This window comes from Bufo bufo, chromosome 5 (assembly GCF_905171765.1).
Source record: "Bufo bufo chromosome 5, aBufBuf1.1, whole genome shotgun sequence".
Taxonomy (NCBI): Eukaryota; Metazoa; Chordata; class Amphibia; order Anura; family Bufonidae; genus Bufo; species Bufo bufo.
Window position 1 is genome coordinate 241,546,588 of NC_053393.1, and position 18,050 is coordinate 241,564,637.

An 18,050-nucleotide genomic window follows, 5' to 3' on the forward strand; every position below is an offset into this window, starting at 1 on the left:
ACGTGACTTGGTTTCCTGTCCTGTGTGTTATGTTCCTATCTGTTTTGCAGTGTCTCGCTATGTGACCTAGGCCACCACATGCAAAAACATCTGTAGTTTGCTCTGCCTGGCCCAGGTCCATCTACACTGCAGCCGTGCTCCCTTCTCCTGAATTGTTCCATCCTCAGGGACGCACTCTTCACAACAGTTCTTTTTCCCAAAGTCAGGGAAAAATCTCTGTTAGTCTGGACCGGCTTGACCTGATGATTAGACCGGTCACAGACTACTCTCCCCCCTTGTGGCCCTGCACAGGGCAACGTTTTGGGAGATTCCGACCCTGGCTTTACGGAAAAAGAAAGGGCCAGCACCAACTTGGTGATAACCTGTTGCATGCCAGACATTAGCTGGGACCTTACAGCAACCTCAGCCTTCAATATGGCTACCGTCACGTCAGTAGAGGCAGCCCGCTCCTTGAAGGCCTTGACCTCAGTATAAGACTGAGTCAACTTAGCCTCAATTTCCTCCTTCTGCCTCTGCAGCTCTACTAACTGTGACTCTATATTAGCCACCTGCGCATCTCGGTCAACAGTAGACTGCACATTCTCTGCCAGCTGTGCCTGCAATGCCGAAACCTGGTCAGAATTACTGGCACAGCACTGGAAGTGAATGGCCGGAGGAATTGTCTCCGTTGACTGAGACACCAGCGCCACTTCCTTTGGCTTACAGATGCTAGCCTCAAACGTATGAACGAGTTTGGCTAGCATCCGAAGCCGTTTGGTGGCCTTGTTCAACACCGTCCGTTTGTTAACACAAAGCTTGTCATAACTACAAGCCTGTGCTAACAAATCGGACCACAGCATTTCTGCTGACTTGTATGTAGTGGGGAGGATGGGGTTAAATGTGCTGTGTCTGCTCAAGTGTTGCAGTGTGGGGAAGTCCATACTCACCGTTTGCTGAGTGTCCATCTTCTCATTAGGGCCGTACCTCTTCGTCTTCGCAGCTGCTTGGAAGAAGTCCATTTTCCCGAATCGCCTCTTCCCGACCAGCCAGACTTGTACGCAGCTCCCACGAAGATGGATCTCCTTCAGTGACGTGTCCGCTTCTCCCTTGCAATCACTTGAGCGATGCAGTGACATTTTTCTGAGCCTCCATCTTCTTGTTGGTGCTGTACTTTTCCGTCCCTTGCAGCTGCTTGAAAGAAGTCTTGAAAAGCTGGTCCACTCATGAGACACAACTCAGTTCATATTCAGCCAAGAGAAAGACAAGGAAGAAAATACTGTATGTGCACAAGAAGAAAATTCTAAAAGACCATTAATGGCGTTATCCAGGATTAGAAAAACGTGGCTGATTTCTTCCAAAAGGAAAGCCTCATTTGTGATTTATGTGGTTTTGCAACACAGCCCCATTCGCTTAAGTAGAGCAGAGTACAATACCAAACACAACATATGGATAGATATGCTGTTTCTGAAAAAAAGAAGCTATGTTTTATCTAATCCTAGACAACCACGATAAATTTGACAAATGCTGAGATACAATCACTTTATGTTACAGACCCAAAGCTAGAATAGAGATTTTATAATATGTCCTTTTCTGCAGATCAGGCACAGTTTTGTCATGAAATCCATCTGTGGAATCAAGTCACATCTACTTCCTACCTGGCTTAAATAGTGAAAGTTGTTTGGGCATTGGTTGAGTCCACATGTTATTTTGTGAATTGGATCCACACAAAGAGTAGATTTCCTGATCAAGTCTAAAATGTAGACAGTGTAAATTTAGACAGACAATCCAAAGGTGCGCCAAATTTATCACAGTGGCTCACGTTGGGTGATAAATTTGGTACTTGGCAAGATACTTTAATCTAAATTTATGGCACCTATTAGTTGGCTTACTTTGCAAATTATTACATCTTAGACTATGCATCCGTTAAGCCACCCCCCTTGTCTAGTGAGGTGTATAAGATCATTTTTTGGCCTCTTTGCCTCATAAATTTAAAAACGGCCCCTCCCTACCTGCTAATCCTGGCACTTTTAGAAAGTGTCATGAAAATAGTAAAATGTCAAAATATTGTACATTTTGTCATAAAATTTATATGGCAGAAAACTGAGCTAAATTGCTTAAGGCCTCTTTCACATGAGCGTGACGGATTAGGTACGGATGCTTTCATGGTGCGTTCAATGAAAATCGCACCATTTTCCAAGAAAGTTCAGTCAGTTTTGTCTGCGATTGCGTTCAGTTTTTTCCGTGCGGGTGCAATGCATTTTGATTAGTGTTGATCGAGCATGCTCGGACGAAAACCTGTTCGGCTCGAGCAATTTGATGCTCTGCACATGGCGGTACTCAGGCCAGTTAAGCATGTGCTCGAGCACCATGCTCGAGCCTCCTCCCCACACGTTTCTTGGATGCTACGCAGCCAATAAACGTGAAGGTAAGTGCTGCCCTCACGGTAATGCCAGTAGCCATGTTGGCTACTGGCATTACAGTGATTGGCTGGCCGGAACGCGTCATCGGGTCCTATATAGCACCCGATGACGCATGTTCGGCTCATTCGTAGTCAGGGACAGCTGAGCATAGGAAGGGACAGAGAGTGTAGTGAGTGTAATTGAATATTTTTTTGTACAAAAACGTTTCAGAGACCAAAAAGTCCTTGTAAGGACTATTGTGTGTGACAGCAGCAATATATGTTTGTAGCGCAACCTGCGCTAAATTGCTCAGTGTTAGGGAGAGCTGTGCATAGGAAGGGACAGACAGTGTAGGGAGTGTAATAGGAAGATTTTAATACAAAAAATTTTGCAGAGACACAAAAGTCCTTTTAAAGACTATTGTGTGTGACAGCAGCAATATATATTTTTAGCGCATCCAGCGCTAAATACCCTTTAATAGGCCGCTGCGGACATTTAAATTATCCGCGCCACATCTCCTGTTTAAAGTGTGTGCATCCCTAAAATATCTGTGACATCCAGTGTACTTTTTCTGTAGACGGTGTCCGCTGCGGACAGTTAAATTATCCGCGCCACATCTCATGTTTAAAGTGTGTGCATCTCTAAAATATCTGTGACAACCAGTGTACTTTTTCCGTAGACAGTGTCCGCTGCGGACAGTTAAATTAACCGCACCACATCTCATGTTTAAAGTGTGCGCATCCCTAAAATATCAGTGACATCCGGTGTACTTTTTTCGTAGACGGTGTCCGCTGCGGACAGTTAAATTATCCGTGCCACATCTCATGTTTAAAGTGTGGGCATTCCTAAAATATCAGTGATATCCAGTGTACTTTTTCCGTAGACACTGCGAACAATGACATTACTTGTGGTACCTGTCCTGTATAACGTTTCCTCATCACAAATACCTTTGATTTGGCCCTCTCGCCAAGCACGCTTGAAGAGGGATATGAGATCTTGTGCCCTGATTCCCAACCTCTTGAGCATCCACAGTCACAAGAACATGACGGTGGGGAACGGCAATTAGTGTTTAATGTGGTGGATGATCATGAGACACAGTTGCCAATGATTCAACCGCAATTACTGTCTCAAGAGATTGATGAAGAGGATGAGACACAGTTGTCAATCATTGAGGTTGTGGTTAGGTCAACAAATCAGGAGGATGATCAGAGTGAGGAAGTGGTGGTGGACGATGAGGTCACTGACCCAACCTGGGAAGGTGGAAAGTCGAGCGAGGACAGCAGTACAGAGGGGGAGGGATCTGCAGCACCGCAACAGGCTGGAAGAGGCAGTAGGGTATCAACAAGGTGAAGGCGGGCCACACCAAACAGGCCCGCAACTGTTCCACGGAGCACCCCCTTACCAAGGGGTAGATGTAACGCAGTATGGTGCTTTTTTGAGGAAAGTGTGGACGACAAAACACTAGCAACCTCACCACCATGATCCGCCACATGGCATCCGAGCACCGTAATAAGTGGGACGAACGCCTGGGTCCACAATCTGTGTCTGCGGGTCACACCACTGCCTCCTCTTCTCCCATGTTACGTTACGTGCTGGCAAATCCCCTGTCGAAAGCGCAGGCCCGGATGCCTCACGCCCTGCACCTGGACCTTCGCAAGCACCATCAGCGACCACATCCACTTCCGTGTCCCAGCGCAGCGTTCAGATGTCCTTACCCCAGGCCATAGCACTAAAGGCACAACTTTCCAATTTACTGGCCCTGGAAATGTTGCCATTTAGGCTTGTGGACACTGAGGCCTTCCGCAGCCTGATGTCGGCGGCCGTCCCGTTTTACGCAGTCCCCAGCCGCCACAATTTTTCAAGGTGTGCCGTAACATCACACGTGCCCTGACCAACGCAGTTACTGGGAAGGTCACATGGACAAGTGCATTAGGCCAGCGGCGCTACATTTCCCTGACGGCACACTTGGTGAATTTTGTGGAGGCTGGGAGCGAGTTGTACCCTGGGATGGCATAGGTGCTACCGACACCAAGGATTGCGGGCCCTACGTCGATCAGGGTTTCCGCCAGCGCCTACGTTAGTTGATCCAGACCCCACTTCGCCTCCTCCTCCACTTTCACCTCCGAATTATCCACGTCCAGCACCAGTCAGTCATCAGTCGGTAGCTGGAAGCAGTGTAGAACTGCAGTGGGGAAGCGGCAACAGGTCATGCTGAAGCTGATATGCTTAGGGACAAACAGCACACTGCTGCAGAGCTGTGGCGGGGATAAGAGACCAGACTGAGCTGTGACTCTCGCCACTAAACCTACAACCAGGCATGGTTGTGTCTGATAATGGCCGTAACTTGGTGGCAGCTTTGGAGCTCGGAAAGCTCAGACATATCCCATGCCTAGCTCACGTCGTCAACCTTTTGGTTCAGTGGTTTCTCAAAACCTATCACAATTTGCCTGAGCTACTGGTGAAGGTGCGCCGCGTGTGTGCACATTTCTGCAAGTCATCGACAGCTTCAGTTGGTCTGTCAACGCTGCAGCAGCGCTTGAAATTGCCAGCTCACCGGCTGTTGTGCGACGTGAGCACTCACTGGAACTCCACATTCTACATGTTTGCCAGGCTTTGTAAGCAGCAGAGGGCAGTAATGGAATACGAGCTGCAACATGGTCGTCGCCTTTCCAGTCAGCTTCTGCTATTCACAAGCGAGGAGTTGGTATGAATGTCTGACCTCTGTGAGGTTTTAAGAAACTTTGAGGAATCAACACAGATGGTGAGCAGCGATAATGCTATTATCAGCGTAACCATCCAACGTCTGTGTCTACTCAAACGCTCGCTGCTCACAATTAAGGATGACACTTTGCATGTGGAATAGGTGGAAATGGGGGAAGACATTACACAGGGTGATAGCCAGACCACCCTCAGTTCGTCTTCTCAGCGCGAATTGGATGATGAAGAGGAGGAGCAGGAGACGGTTGCCTCCGCTGCAGAGGGTAATACCCATGCAAGTTTAATTCCATCTGTTCAGCATGGGTGGGCAGAAGAGGAGGAAGAGGATGAGGAGATTGAGAGTGATCCTCCTGATGACGACAGCGAAGTCTTGCTTATTGGTACTCTGGCACACATGGCTGACTTCATGTTAGGCTGCCTTTTCCACGACCCGCGCGTTATACGCATTTTAGACAACACGGATTACTGGTTGTTCACCCTTCTCGACCCCCGCTACAAAGAGAACTTTTCATCTCTCATTCCTCTGGTGGAGAGTATGAACAAAACGCTGCTATATCAGAAAATCCTTGTTGAAAAATTGCTCCAAAAATCTCCATCTGACAACGCTGGCGGCAGTGTCCGTAGTTTCTTGGCCAACCGGGGAGACAAGGGGAACACACAGCAGTTCCAACAGAGGCAGGGCAACACTCTCCAAAGCCTGGGATAGTTTCATGACACAGAGCCAGCACCCTCACCCTGATGCAAGGCCTAGTGTCACAAGGAGGGAAAAATTTTGAAAGATGGTGAAGGAGTACATAGCAGACTGTGTCAGCGTCCTCAATGATTCCTCAGTGTCTTACAACTACTGGGTGTCCAAGCTGGACACGTGGCGCGAACTGGCGCTCTACGCTTTGGAGGTGCTGGTCTGCCCTGCCACCAGCGTTTTGTCAGAGCAGGTATTTAGTGCTGCTGGTGGCATTATAACAGATAAGCGTATCCACCTGTCAACTGAAAATGCTGACAGGTTGACTCTTATAAAAATGAACACGGCATGGATTAACCATGACTTCTCGACTCCACCAGAGGAAAGCTGATGAACATAAAGGCACTATAAATGTGTTGTTTATAATGTACTGAATACACTGTATTCTCATGCACCCCTTCTACCACAAACAAGGATATATGTTTAAATCTTCCTTTTGTCATCCTCCGTCTCCTATTCCATCATATCAACACATGCTTATTCGTTGCATATAATGTCCTCGCATATATCCCCTTCGCATATAATGTTTTAGAGGGTCAGCTCACCAGCAGGCCCCTTACCTACAATGTTTTACAGGGTCAGCTGACCAGCAGTCCCTCGCATATCATTTTTTAGAGGGTCAGCTCACCAGCAGGCCCTTGCATATCATGTTTTACAGGGTCAGCTAACAAGCAGGCCCTCACATAAATTTTTTTAGAGGGTCAACTCACCAGCAGGCCCTTGCATATTATGTTTTACAGGGTCAGCTCACCAGCAGGCCTTCACCTACAATCCTTTACAGGGTCAGCTCAACTGAAGGCCCTTGCATATAATGTTTTAGAGAGTCAGCTCACCTGCAGGCCCTCACCTACCACTTTTTAGAGAGTCAGTTCACCAGCAGGCCCGCACCTAAAATCTTTAACAGAGTCAGCTCACCAGCAGGCCCTCGCATATAATTTTTTACAGGGTCAGCTCACCAGCAGGCCTTCACCTACAATCTTTTACAGGGACAGCTCACCAGCAGGCCTGCACCTAAAATCTTTTACAGGGTCAGCTCCCCAGCAGGCACTCACCTAATTATACCTAATAGGTAATTTGCGCGCATGCTGCCTTGCTTGGATGTGGTAGCCATGATTCTCCTGTTACCCGTGGTCACCATGGTTTGCGCTGTAAATAACATCGAAAGTTGATAGGGCAGACATCCGAATGGATCGTTGCCGTCATGGGGACTTTCAATCGTCCCCAGGTTATCTAGAGTCACCAAAGTGGTAGCAAGCCCTCGCCCATAATGTTTTAGATGGTCAGATCAGCAGGCCCTTGCTCCAAATGTTTTTGAGGGTCACCAGCAGGCCTTCACCTACAATCTTTTACAGGGTCAGCTCACCTGCAGGCCCGCACCTAATTATACCTAATAGGTAATTTATGCGCACGCTGACTTGCTTGATTGTGGCAGCCGTAGCTGTTTCTCATGCTCCTTCTCCGGAATCGAACCATGATTCCCCCGTTACCCATGGTCTACATGGTTTGGCCTGAAAATAACATAGAAAGTTGATAAGGCAGACATCCGAATGGATCGTCTCCGTCACAGGGACGTGTGATCAGCCCCAGGTTATCTAGAGTCATCAAAGCGGCAGAAGGCCCTCGCCCATAATGTTTTAGATGGTCAGATCAGCAGGCCCTTGCTCCAAATGTTTTTGAGGGTCACCAGCAGGCCATCAATCATAATTTTTCAAGGATGTGTATGATGCCCTCCTTTATGTGTAACAAAGGGTGTATTGGAGTGCTGGTTCCTTGTAATTTTTGGCAGCCCTTTCACTTAGTGCATAGGCTTTATGAGTGTAGGAGTCCCACTACCTAAACAATTGTACCACAATGTGAATGAGGCCCTCCTTTATGTGATATACAGGTTGTATCGTAGTGCCTCTTCCTTGTAATTTTTGGCAGCCCTTTCACTTAGTGCATAGGCTTTATGAGTGTAGGAGTCCCACTACATGAACAATTGTACCACAATGTGAATGAGGCCCTCCTTTATGTGATATACAGGTTGTATCAGAGTGCCTCTTCCTTTTAATTTTTGGCAGCACTTGCACTTTATATACAAGTAAATATACAGGAAAGAATGTTTCCTAACAATTTTTACTCTAAAATAGATTTTATCTTCGGTTTCGTGTGTATTATTGTCAGACTGCAAAAGTGGCGTACTACTCAGACAACATCATTCCCAGCAGCGACCTGGGAGTCCAGATGCATCCAGACATCCTCCCCATGCTGTTTGCGGACCATTTAGGTGGTGTTTCCATCATTTTCTGACCTTTTCCTATGAACCAGGAACCCTTCCCTCTTCAGAGCAGGGGGTGCCTGGCTTAATGCTCGGGTTTTCCCATTGACTTCCATTATACTCGGTGCTCGATAGAGCACCCGAGCATCCTGATGTGTTCGGCCAGAGAACCCGAGCACCCGAGCACTTTGGCGCTCGATCAATACTAGTTTTAAAGCGTTTTTCATGTGTGTGATAAAAAAACTGAAGGTTTACAAACAACATCTCTTAGCAACCATCAGCCCCGCGCAGCCCCGTTCACTTCTATGGGGCCGGTGCTGCGCGAAAAATGCAGAATATAAAACATGCTGTGATTTTCACGCAACACAGAAGTGATGCGTGAAAAACAATGCTCATGTACACAGACCCATTGAAATGAATGGGTCAGGATTCAGTGCGGGTGCAATACGTTCATGTCACGCATTGCACCCTCGCGGAAAACTCGCTCGTGTGAAAGGAGCCTAATTCATTCTTCCCACGGCTTTATACTGTATGACTAATCTCCTTCATTTAGGTCATTACTATTAGTTCTGCAACTTGCTGGTAACATTTTTTTATATTTAATTAAGACAAGTCCAAAAATTATGACGCTGGAGAAAAATTCAACATTTTAGCAGGAAATTTCCTATCTATCTTACTGCAGACTTTGGGTTGCATTGGAAATCAGTATAGTTAAAACTGCACATCTATTGTTAGCTTTTTATTAGAATAATGAAATAGATGGTGCATGTATATTTTGTGTGCAGAATTTGAAGGTCTACATAACGCTACTGGTGAAATCATAAGTAGCTTTGGTTTCCTACAGCACCCATGATGTACCTGTTTACAGCAATTAGCAGATTCATGTGTTGTTTCTTATAAGCTACTAGCAGAAGGGCCCGGCTTTGCCCGGGTATATTTCATCTATTTCATTTAATGTTTGTGTGTGTCTTTAAAAGATATCTACAGTATCCCCCATAACAGTGACCTCTACAGTACCCTTTCCCCTTAACAGTGACCTCCAAAGCAGCTGCACCTTTAATATTGGCCCCTGCCCCCTTAACAGTGACCTCCACAGCAGCTGCCCCTTTAATAGTGTCCCCTGCCCCCTTAACAGTGACCTCCACAGCACCCTGCCCCTTTAAGGCTAGGGCTACATGACGACATGTGTCACGCAAGATTTTGTCGTACCTATGTCACGCAACAATCTTTATAATGATAGGCTATGGTGTCGTACTGTGACATGCGACATGCTGTGACTGCAACACGACAGTTGACAAAAATCTATCCAAGATGGATGCATGTAGTAGTGTAGTTGTGCTCTATGTGTCGTGCAACTTATTGTCGTCGTGTAGCCCTAGCCTAAAGATGACCTACAGCAGTGAAGAAAAATGGCTGGGTTTTTATGGAAACCTGGAGTAAAACTGTGTGTATGTGGAGACTGCAAGCTTTTATTGGCTGATAAGGGACATGTGACCGTGTCTATGGCAGTTGGGATATGAGTGAAAGACTTGCAGGCTTTTATTGGCTAATGCAGGTCATTTTTGGGGAATATCTCAGGAACGGTATGTCCTACAGAGCTGAGACCCGGTCTAAAACCTTCATGGACACCTGAGGTACCTGTGCTCTAAATTTGGTGAATATAGGTCCAGTCGTTTGGTCGCGCGTAAAGAACAGACAGACAGACACAAACTCATTTTTATATATATAAGAGATTTTATAAAATAATTTAGGCATATAACAAATGGAATGACAGTTCAATCATGGTACCGATTCTCTGACCGGAATCTACCATGGTGGTAGCATAAAAGGTTGCTGCATGCACATTAAAGGGCTTATGCAGCAAATGTAATTAAAAAAAATGTACACCATTATTTAAAGGCCTCATTCACACGACCGTATTTTTCTTCCGTGTCCGCATTTTTTGCAGATCGCATATGGACCCATTTATTTCTATGGGGTCGCAAAAAAAGGGATGTCCGCATCCGTTTGTCCGACCCATAAATGATAGGACATATCTAATTCTTGTACGTTTAGCAGACAAGAATAGTAATTTCTACTATTAGGCCCTCAGAAAATACAGCTTGTACATGGCCTGTATCCGCATTTTGCAAATCTGCATTTTGCAGATCGCAAAATACATACGGTTGTGTGCCTATAGCCTAACTATATCAATACAAAGAACACTGCCTTCCAGTGTAATTTTTGCCTTTTCTCTTTATACTTGCATTTTCTGGAGGACTTTTGTCTCTCCTTTCTGTGGGTAGCAGTAGTTTGTCACATAAAACAATCAAGCACCTACACCTCCCAGCAGTGCGCTGCAATAGTCAGGGGTGCTCCACCAATGAGGCGAGGTGAGGAGATTGCCTCAGGCAGAACCAGCTAGGAGCATGAGGGGGCAGCGGAAGGGGGATCATCTGTTTCTGCAGTATAGTATTGGGAAGCACAATGGACATAGTATGTGGCGCTGTATTATCCGGTATGTTTTGTAGCTCTGTATGTAATGTTTTCCAAGTATGTCTTTAACAGTAGGGCTGGAGGGAAGGGGTTATGTCAAGAAATTGGCATTGGGAGGGGCACCGTTTCAGTTTTCGCCTCAGGCAGCAGAAAGGCTAGGTGCTGCATCCCTGGCAATAGTCCCTTCCTCACAACACCAGCCATTTCAATAAAGCGCTATAGCATGTGATGCTCCCCCTCCCCCCCCCCCCCCCATAATTTCTCCACTATCTAGAGAGAGATAAAACCATATATTTCATTGAATTTAGAGCTAAGGCTAAATTAATGAAAAACGTCTGGTCTGCTTCACTCTGAGCTCACTATGCCAATGCTGAGAAGAGAAATGGGGCAGGAAAGTTACTGAGTTTATAAGTCCTCCACTGAATGCAGGAGAAGAAGGACTAGAGTTTCAGCCACAGGAGAAACAGCAGGAGACCCTACCAGACAGGAACATTTTATGTCCAAAATAAACCCTTACAATATTTTTATTGCATGTATATGTATCTGAAATGAACTGTACATTGCATAGTAATACATTTTTTTGTGGGATAACCTCTTTAATGTATGTTAAAGTACTTGCAGTTTTAGTGGATGAAGCAGGAATTTAGTGGGTGAATTTAGTGGATTAATTTTTTTTGCACTGACAATGGTACTATATCATAGGACTAGGGTTTTGATGCTGAAGGCATTGTTAACATTTCCATGTCCCTGATGACATCCGTAACAAGGAAGTCATTGTTTCCACCGCTAGGGGTCCGTATTTGGTCCGTGAGTACTTTTTTTCCCTGTGTGTCATCCATGTTCCATGTACACTGCTATGCTGAAAATTGGTTTCCAGAGCATCTTATACCAATAGTCAGTAAAAAACCGGACAGAACATGGATGTCAGTGTTTTTTTTCAAAGACCCATAGAATTCAGGGGGCATGTTTGATCCACATCACAGACTAAAGTAGTGCATGTCTCCATTGTTTTTTTTTACTGAGCCACTCACTGATCTGTGAACAAACACATCAAATTTAATGGATCAGTGTGCTGTCCATAGAGAAAGTACACGTCCGTGATTCATTGAAGTGTGAACGCGGCCTAAGGGTACAGCCTAATGGCATAGCCTTGTTGCAGTTGGGACAAAGTCGCCTTGCCGTCAAGTACCGCATCAAGTATGAGCCGCAGCAGGATCAAATTAACTAATTTGGACTCTACTGTTTATTCTGCTTTTATTGTTAATGGCTGTGCAGTGACCACAAAGAACCCAACGAAGATCAAGTAACATGGTCCTAATTAGTTGAGCTGCAGCTCATTCAGCTGGGTAGTACTCGGCTGTAGGGAGGCCATATCCCAATTGTTGCACGATTGTGCCATGTGGGCATAAGCTTGCAGGTTTTCAGATCATTCTGGATAACTACAATAGTTTCTATAGGAAAACAATTCATATTTTGTACAATCCATAACCATTTTTAACCAGGTATTTGTATATCTTTCCTCTAGGAAACAGTTGTAAAGTTAACGATTCTGCTTGCACAGTTGATTCTCCATATCTGTTAAAACTACCTGGTAAGTTTACTGCTTCAGTGAAATCAGAATGATGTTAAATATACAAGATGAACGCACCAACCTAGAGGAAATGAATAGTGTTGAGCAAATTGAAGTCCACAAAGTGGACTTCGATCAGAATTTCAGGATAAATTTGATTTGCCGCAAAGCCGAATTTCCTCATGCTTCGTGGTAGCAAATCGATTTAACCTGAAATAGAGTTAAAAAAAAATCATACTTGCATGATCCATTTGTTTGCAACGGGCCAGCCACCGCCATCTTGCTTGAAGATCTCGCATGAAATCCAGTGCCCAAATCCAGTCACCACGGGCGCGCGAGATTTTGCGCCAGATCTTCAAGCAAGATGACGGTGGGCGGCCGCTGCAAGCAAATAGATCGGGTACATATAATTTTTTTGGTTTTTTTCTGATCACCAAATAGGTAATTTCTTTAGTTTTTTGGGTAAGATATAGGCTTGTGCCTTCTGGGGCTTTATTCCTTCCTTTGCATCGACAGGGAGAACACAATTCTAAAGTGCTAACTTCCATATGTAAATAAAAGTCATATCACATAAAAGATATTTGAAACCCCATAATCATACAATTAACTTTTACATTATCTTAAAACTGTGACGAATGCAGTAAAAGGAGAACATAGTACAGCAGTTGTAATAAGCTTGATGCTGAACTCACGTTCCATATTTGACATTGTTGAAATAATGTATGTAAATGCTGTGACACTTAAAAATGTAGCCACTGATTAGTACCCAAGTTGATTTTATTTTAGAAGTCTAATATTTAGGACCAGAAATAAAAGGGGTCTTCAGGAGCTTGTGAGTACCATTATCTGTGTGGGTTTGCAGTAGTCAATAGAGAACAATCTGTATATGATATTTCTGACACATATCTACAGATATACAGTTGAAACTATAAGTTTACATACACTATATGAAAAGACACATATGCGTGTTTTTCTCAATATCTGACATGAGATCAGAATAAACCTTTCCTGTTTTTGGAAAATTAGGATTACCATAATTATTATTATTTGCCAAATGCCAGAATAATGAGAGTGAGAATGTTTTAAGGCATTGTTATTACTTTCTGAAATGTTAAAGTTTACATACACTAAGATTACTATGCCTTTAAACAATTCTGGACTGCCCATATGATGATGTCATGTGTTTGGAAGCTTCTGTTAGGTTTGTTAGCAACATCTGAGTTAGAGACACACCTGTGGATGTATTTAAATGCACACCGGAAACACACTGCTTCTTTGTGTAGCATCATGGGAAAGTCTAAAGAAATCCGCCAAGATATCAGGAAGAGAATTGTGGACTTGCAAAAGTCTGGCTCAACCTTGGGTGCAATATCAAGATACCTGAAGGTGCCTCATTCATCTGCACAAACAATTATACGCAAGTACAAACAAGATGGGAATGTCCAGCCATCATACTGCTCAGGAAGGAGAAGCGTTCTGTGTCCCAGAAATGAACGTGCTTTGGTCCGACATGTGCATATCAACCCAAGAACAAAAGCAAAAGACCTTGTGAAGATGATGGTGGAAGCTGGTAAGATTGTGTCAATATCCACAGTGAAACAAGTACTGAATCAACTCTGCCAGGAAGAAGCCATTACTCCGAAAGAAACATAAAAAAGCCAGATTAATGTTTGCAAATGCACACAGGAACAAAGACCTACATTTTTGGAGACATGTCCTGTGGTCTGACAAAACTAAAATTGAACTTTTTGGCCATAATGACCATTGTAACGTTTGAAGGAAAAAGGGAGAACCTTGGAAGCCTAAGAACACCATCCCAACTGTGGGGTTGTTTTGCTGCAGGAGGGAATGGTGCACTTCACAAAATAGATGGCATCATGAGGAAAGAAGATTATGTGGAAACACTGAAGCACCATATCAAGACATCAATCAGGAAGTGTCACGGCCTTTGGTTTGCGCTGTGACACTGTTGCCACACTTGCGGTTGCCTGCGGCAACGTGTTGCTGTGAGAGCATGCGGTGGCAGTGTCTCGGCCTTCTGGGTGATTGCCGTGACATGGTTGCCACGCATGCTGTTGCCGGTGGTAACGTGTGGTTTAGTATGCTTGTGTGTGCACTTCCCCTTTAAGTTGTAGCCTCCCTCTGTCTGGTGCTGTAAGGGTTAACTCCCTGACTGGGTGTGGTCACTTGGCTTTTATCTTCTGTGGGTTCCTGGCTGGAGTCAGTTGTACTTCAGCTGTCGTTGGTGCTGGAGCTCTGCTCCAGTCCAGGGTGTTCCATCTCTCCAGTGAGGGCCACCCTTGTGGTCATAGATGTTGATGTTCTTATGGTGTCTCCTTCCCTTCTTATGCTTTGGTTTGCGTGGGTTAGGTTCAGGGTGTTGTATGTCTTGTGTGGTGTTACATGGCTAGTGATGTTTGGTGTTCAGCATGTTTGCTAGACATTCCCCTGTCTCACGTTTATTGCAGCTATGGGTATCCTGGGTTCCTTTGTGGTTTGTGGTGTGTGCTGTGTCCTTTAATGATGGTGTGGACAGCAGCACTTGTGCACGGGTTCCAGTCAGTGTGTCTGTGGCAGGTAAGTGTGTTATGGGTTTCGCTTACATGCCATCTCCATATGCTGTATGTGTTCCCCTCTCCTTGCAGCCTGGTCTCAGATAGAGACTCCTGTTCCTCCATGACTGGGATGAACAGGTCGTCTCTTCCCGGCTCCTTGGTGAGGGATTACCAGGGCGACTTAGGGTCTCTAGGAATCCTGAGTATGAGTCGTCCTACCATCGGGGTCCGCTCATACAGTGAGGAGTCAGGGAGAGGTTTAGGAACGCTGTATCAGGTGACCTACTCCCTTATTACTCCTTTTAGCCAGGCTGATCCCCTTTTTACCCTTTGACACCGCACGGTGGGGGGTTTCCCCCACTCTCCACCGTGACAGGAAGTAAAAGCTTGGGCGAAAATGGGTCTTCTAAATGGACAATGACCCGAAGCATACTGCCAAACTGGTTACAAAGTGGCTTAAGGATAACAAAGTCAATATTGTGGAGTGGCCATCATAAAGCCCTGATCTCAATCCTATTGAAAATTTATGGGCGAATCTGAAAAGGCAGGTGGGAGCAAGGCAACCAACAAACATGGCTCAGTTACACCAGTTTTGTAAGGAGGAATGGGCCCAAATTCTAACCAACTATTGTGAGAAGCTTGTGGAAAGATATCCAAAATGTTTGACCCAAGTCATACAGATTAAGGGCATTGGTACCAAATATTAATGAAATGTTTGTAAACTTTTGACTTTTCAGAAAGTAATAAAAATGTCTTAAAACATTCTCTCTCTTATTATTCTGGCATTTGGCAAATAATAATAATTATGGTAATCCTAATTGACCAAAAACAGGAAAGATTTATTCTGATTTCATGTCAGATATTGAGAAAAACATGCATATGTGTATTTTTATATAGTGTATGTAAACTTCTGGTTTCAACTGTATGACCAATGTTAGACTTCTGACCCTCTAAATAGAACATAGGCACTTCCAGCAATAGCCTCACCATGATCTATTATCATAGCACACATGGGACATATTGTTGGCCAGGTCTAATAGTTAATTTCTGTATAGACCCTAGTGCCGAGTGATTGGCTCAAAAGTAAGTTTGAAAATAGGTTTGTCTTTTGCTGGAGCCCTCGGGTCTATTATTATTTTATACTTGGGACTAAATATTCATCCTCTAGTATTTTGGTGGGCCAGTCCCATCTGTATGCGACCATAGGATAATTGCAACTATATCTGTTTCTTTTCCAGTGCTGAAACCACAGCTCAGATACTTTAAGAGACCCAGCTACTGTACAACTACCCGCCTGCCCAGTTTTCACAAGAAACCAGATGAAAATGTGGCAAAATACAGACCAGTAGACCAGAGAGGAAGAATGAAGAAAATCCAGCATATTTCTGTTCACTGGAACAAAAAAGTTTAAGGATTATGAAAAAGCTATTTTGGTTTAGACTATTTTCCATTGGTATCAAAATGCATATTAGGAAGTAAAATACTGCATTATGCAACATAGCACTGACAATGTAGTAGGTGCATATCGCTTCTAAAGAGCCATCATAAATTATTGTAGTTTAAAATAAAGGTATTTTCTATGCTCCATTGGTTCAGTGAGATGTTCCAGAGTTGTATCACAGTGTGAACACTATGAGAGAAAGGTATTATCTCCCTATTCCAGTTTTCTGTTGGAAAAAAAAATATCACAAACCCTGTGTTTGCAACTTTTTTAATGCCATTGCGACAAAATATTGCCATAAGTGGTGTTTCTATGCCACCCTTTTCCAAAAAGGGGTGTGATGAGGGTGGGGAGGGGAGTACATTTTACTTCATTTACACCAGAAGACTGAAATCTAAGGCAGCTTGGAGTTGCCATAGATTTCAGATTAGGTGCATGGACTGCCTGTAGAAGCGCCTAATATATGACGAGGCCTGTGGCTCATCATAAATTAGGCACATGTTCCTGCAGCGCAAAGAAGTTCATAGACCGGTGAAAAATGCTGGTCTATGAAAAATATCCCCCTTTGTACCCATTTCTTGTAAAGCGAGTCTTGTTTTCTAGTGCCAGGGTTACCTGAGGGTATGATCAAACATGGCGAAAAATCCATCCATATGCTGTACAAAAAATCTGTGGATAAAAATGACCTGCGGTGTGGATTCCTGTCAATGCATATTGTGGATTTCGACAGTAGATTTCAAAGCAATGCATAGCATGAAATCTGTAAAAAATCTGTAGCAAAATCTGCAACAATTTGCATTTGGCATATGTTTGATTCTGCTTTGATTTTGTCACAGAATTGCCACAAAAACTCTGAAGAAAGTCCTATATAGCCATATTTCAGGCATTCTAGAATAATCCCCAGTTACAGCCACCAGGGATCCCCTTAAAGCCCTTGCAGTTTCAGATACCTTCAGCTTTAAGAAATAAGGCCATATAGATAGTAGTAGACTGCTATATTATACTATTACTCATGGAATATTCAAGAAGTCATAAACCTGCTTGATCTATGCCAGAAACATATATATCAATGCACAATTCATATTAGCTGGCAGCAGTGGCTTTTACTGTGTGACGACACTTTTATACAATTAGCTATCTTACCAACACACATCCTTGTCAGATAAAGAAGTGATGCCACCACATCAAGAGGATCTGCTTACTATGGCTTTCACTAGACTGTCATAGAAGTGGTATTCTTAGAAATGAATGGATGATGCACTTTGATGATTATTATAGTTATAGGAATGCAATCAATATAAAAGCAATGACCATATTAAATTCAGCTCTTCTGTATATTGATATAACATTAACAATTGATAAAATTGTCTCTTTGATAAATTTAAATAATTACTTTCCAGTCTTTACTGTAAATGGAAATTGTAGGGTCACAAGTTTAAATACTGAGAACATTATAATTTTAATTTTGAACTGTATTCATCTGTATTAAAATAAAATGTTCCAGAAATGTCTTCTAGTCTTATTCACCACTAAATTGTCATTTTGAACATAACCTGTTAGTGAATTTACAAATTTTGCTGACCTATCCTCAGGGTAGGTCATCTCATCAATATCTAATTAATTGGGGCCTGACATCCTGCACTCTTACCATCAGCTGTTTCCTGCAAGCCTCCATAGCTGGAATTAGCTATTTAAACAGAACAGGAAGAATAACTCTGTTCAAGGTGTAGTGGTTGTGCTGGGTTACAGCAGCTCAGCTTCTAATCACTTCAATGGCAGATGACATGCAGTAACCTAGTTTGACCACTACACTATGAATGGAGCTATGCTTCCTATTCCACTTAAAGTGTTAGTTCCAGAGATGGAGGATGCAGGAAACACCTGATCAGTGGGGAAGCGGGATGTCGGGTCCTC

At 43.9% G+C, this 18,050-nt stretch overlaps 1 protein-coding gene across 1 annotated transcript in view; it reads left to right on the forward strand.

Moving 5' to 3' along the window:
* Positions 1-16,357, forward strand: part of LOC121002879 (calcium/calmodulin-dependent 3',5'-cyclic nucleotide phosphodiesterase 1C-like) — a 786,737-nt gene extending 770,380 nt beyond the window's left edge. The window contains exons 16-17 of the mRNA XM_040434515.1: positions 12,096-12,161; positions 15,934-16,357. Coding sequence (XP_040290449.1) covers positions 12,096-12,161; positions 15,934-16,106 — 239 coding nt within the window. The 3' untranslated portion in view covers positions 16,107-16,357. The remainder of the gene's footprint in view (positions 1-12,095; positions 12,162-15,933) is intronic.
* The last annotated feature ends 1,693 nt before the right edge of the window (positions 16,358-18,050 follow it).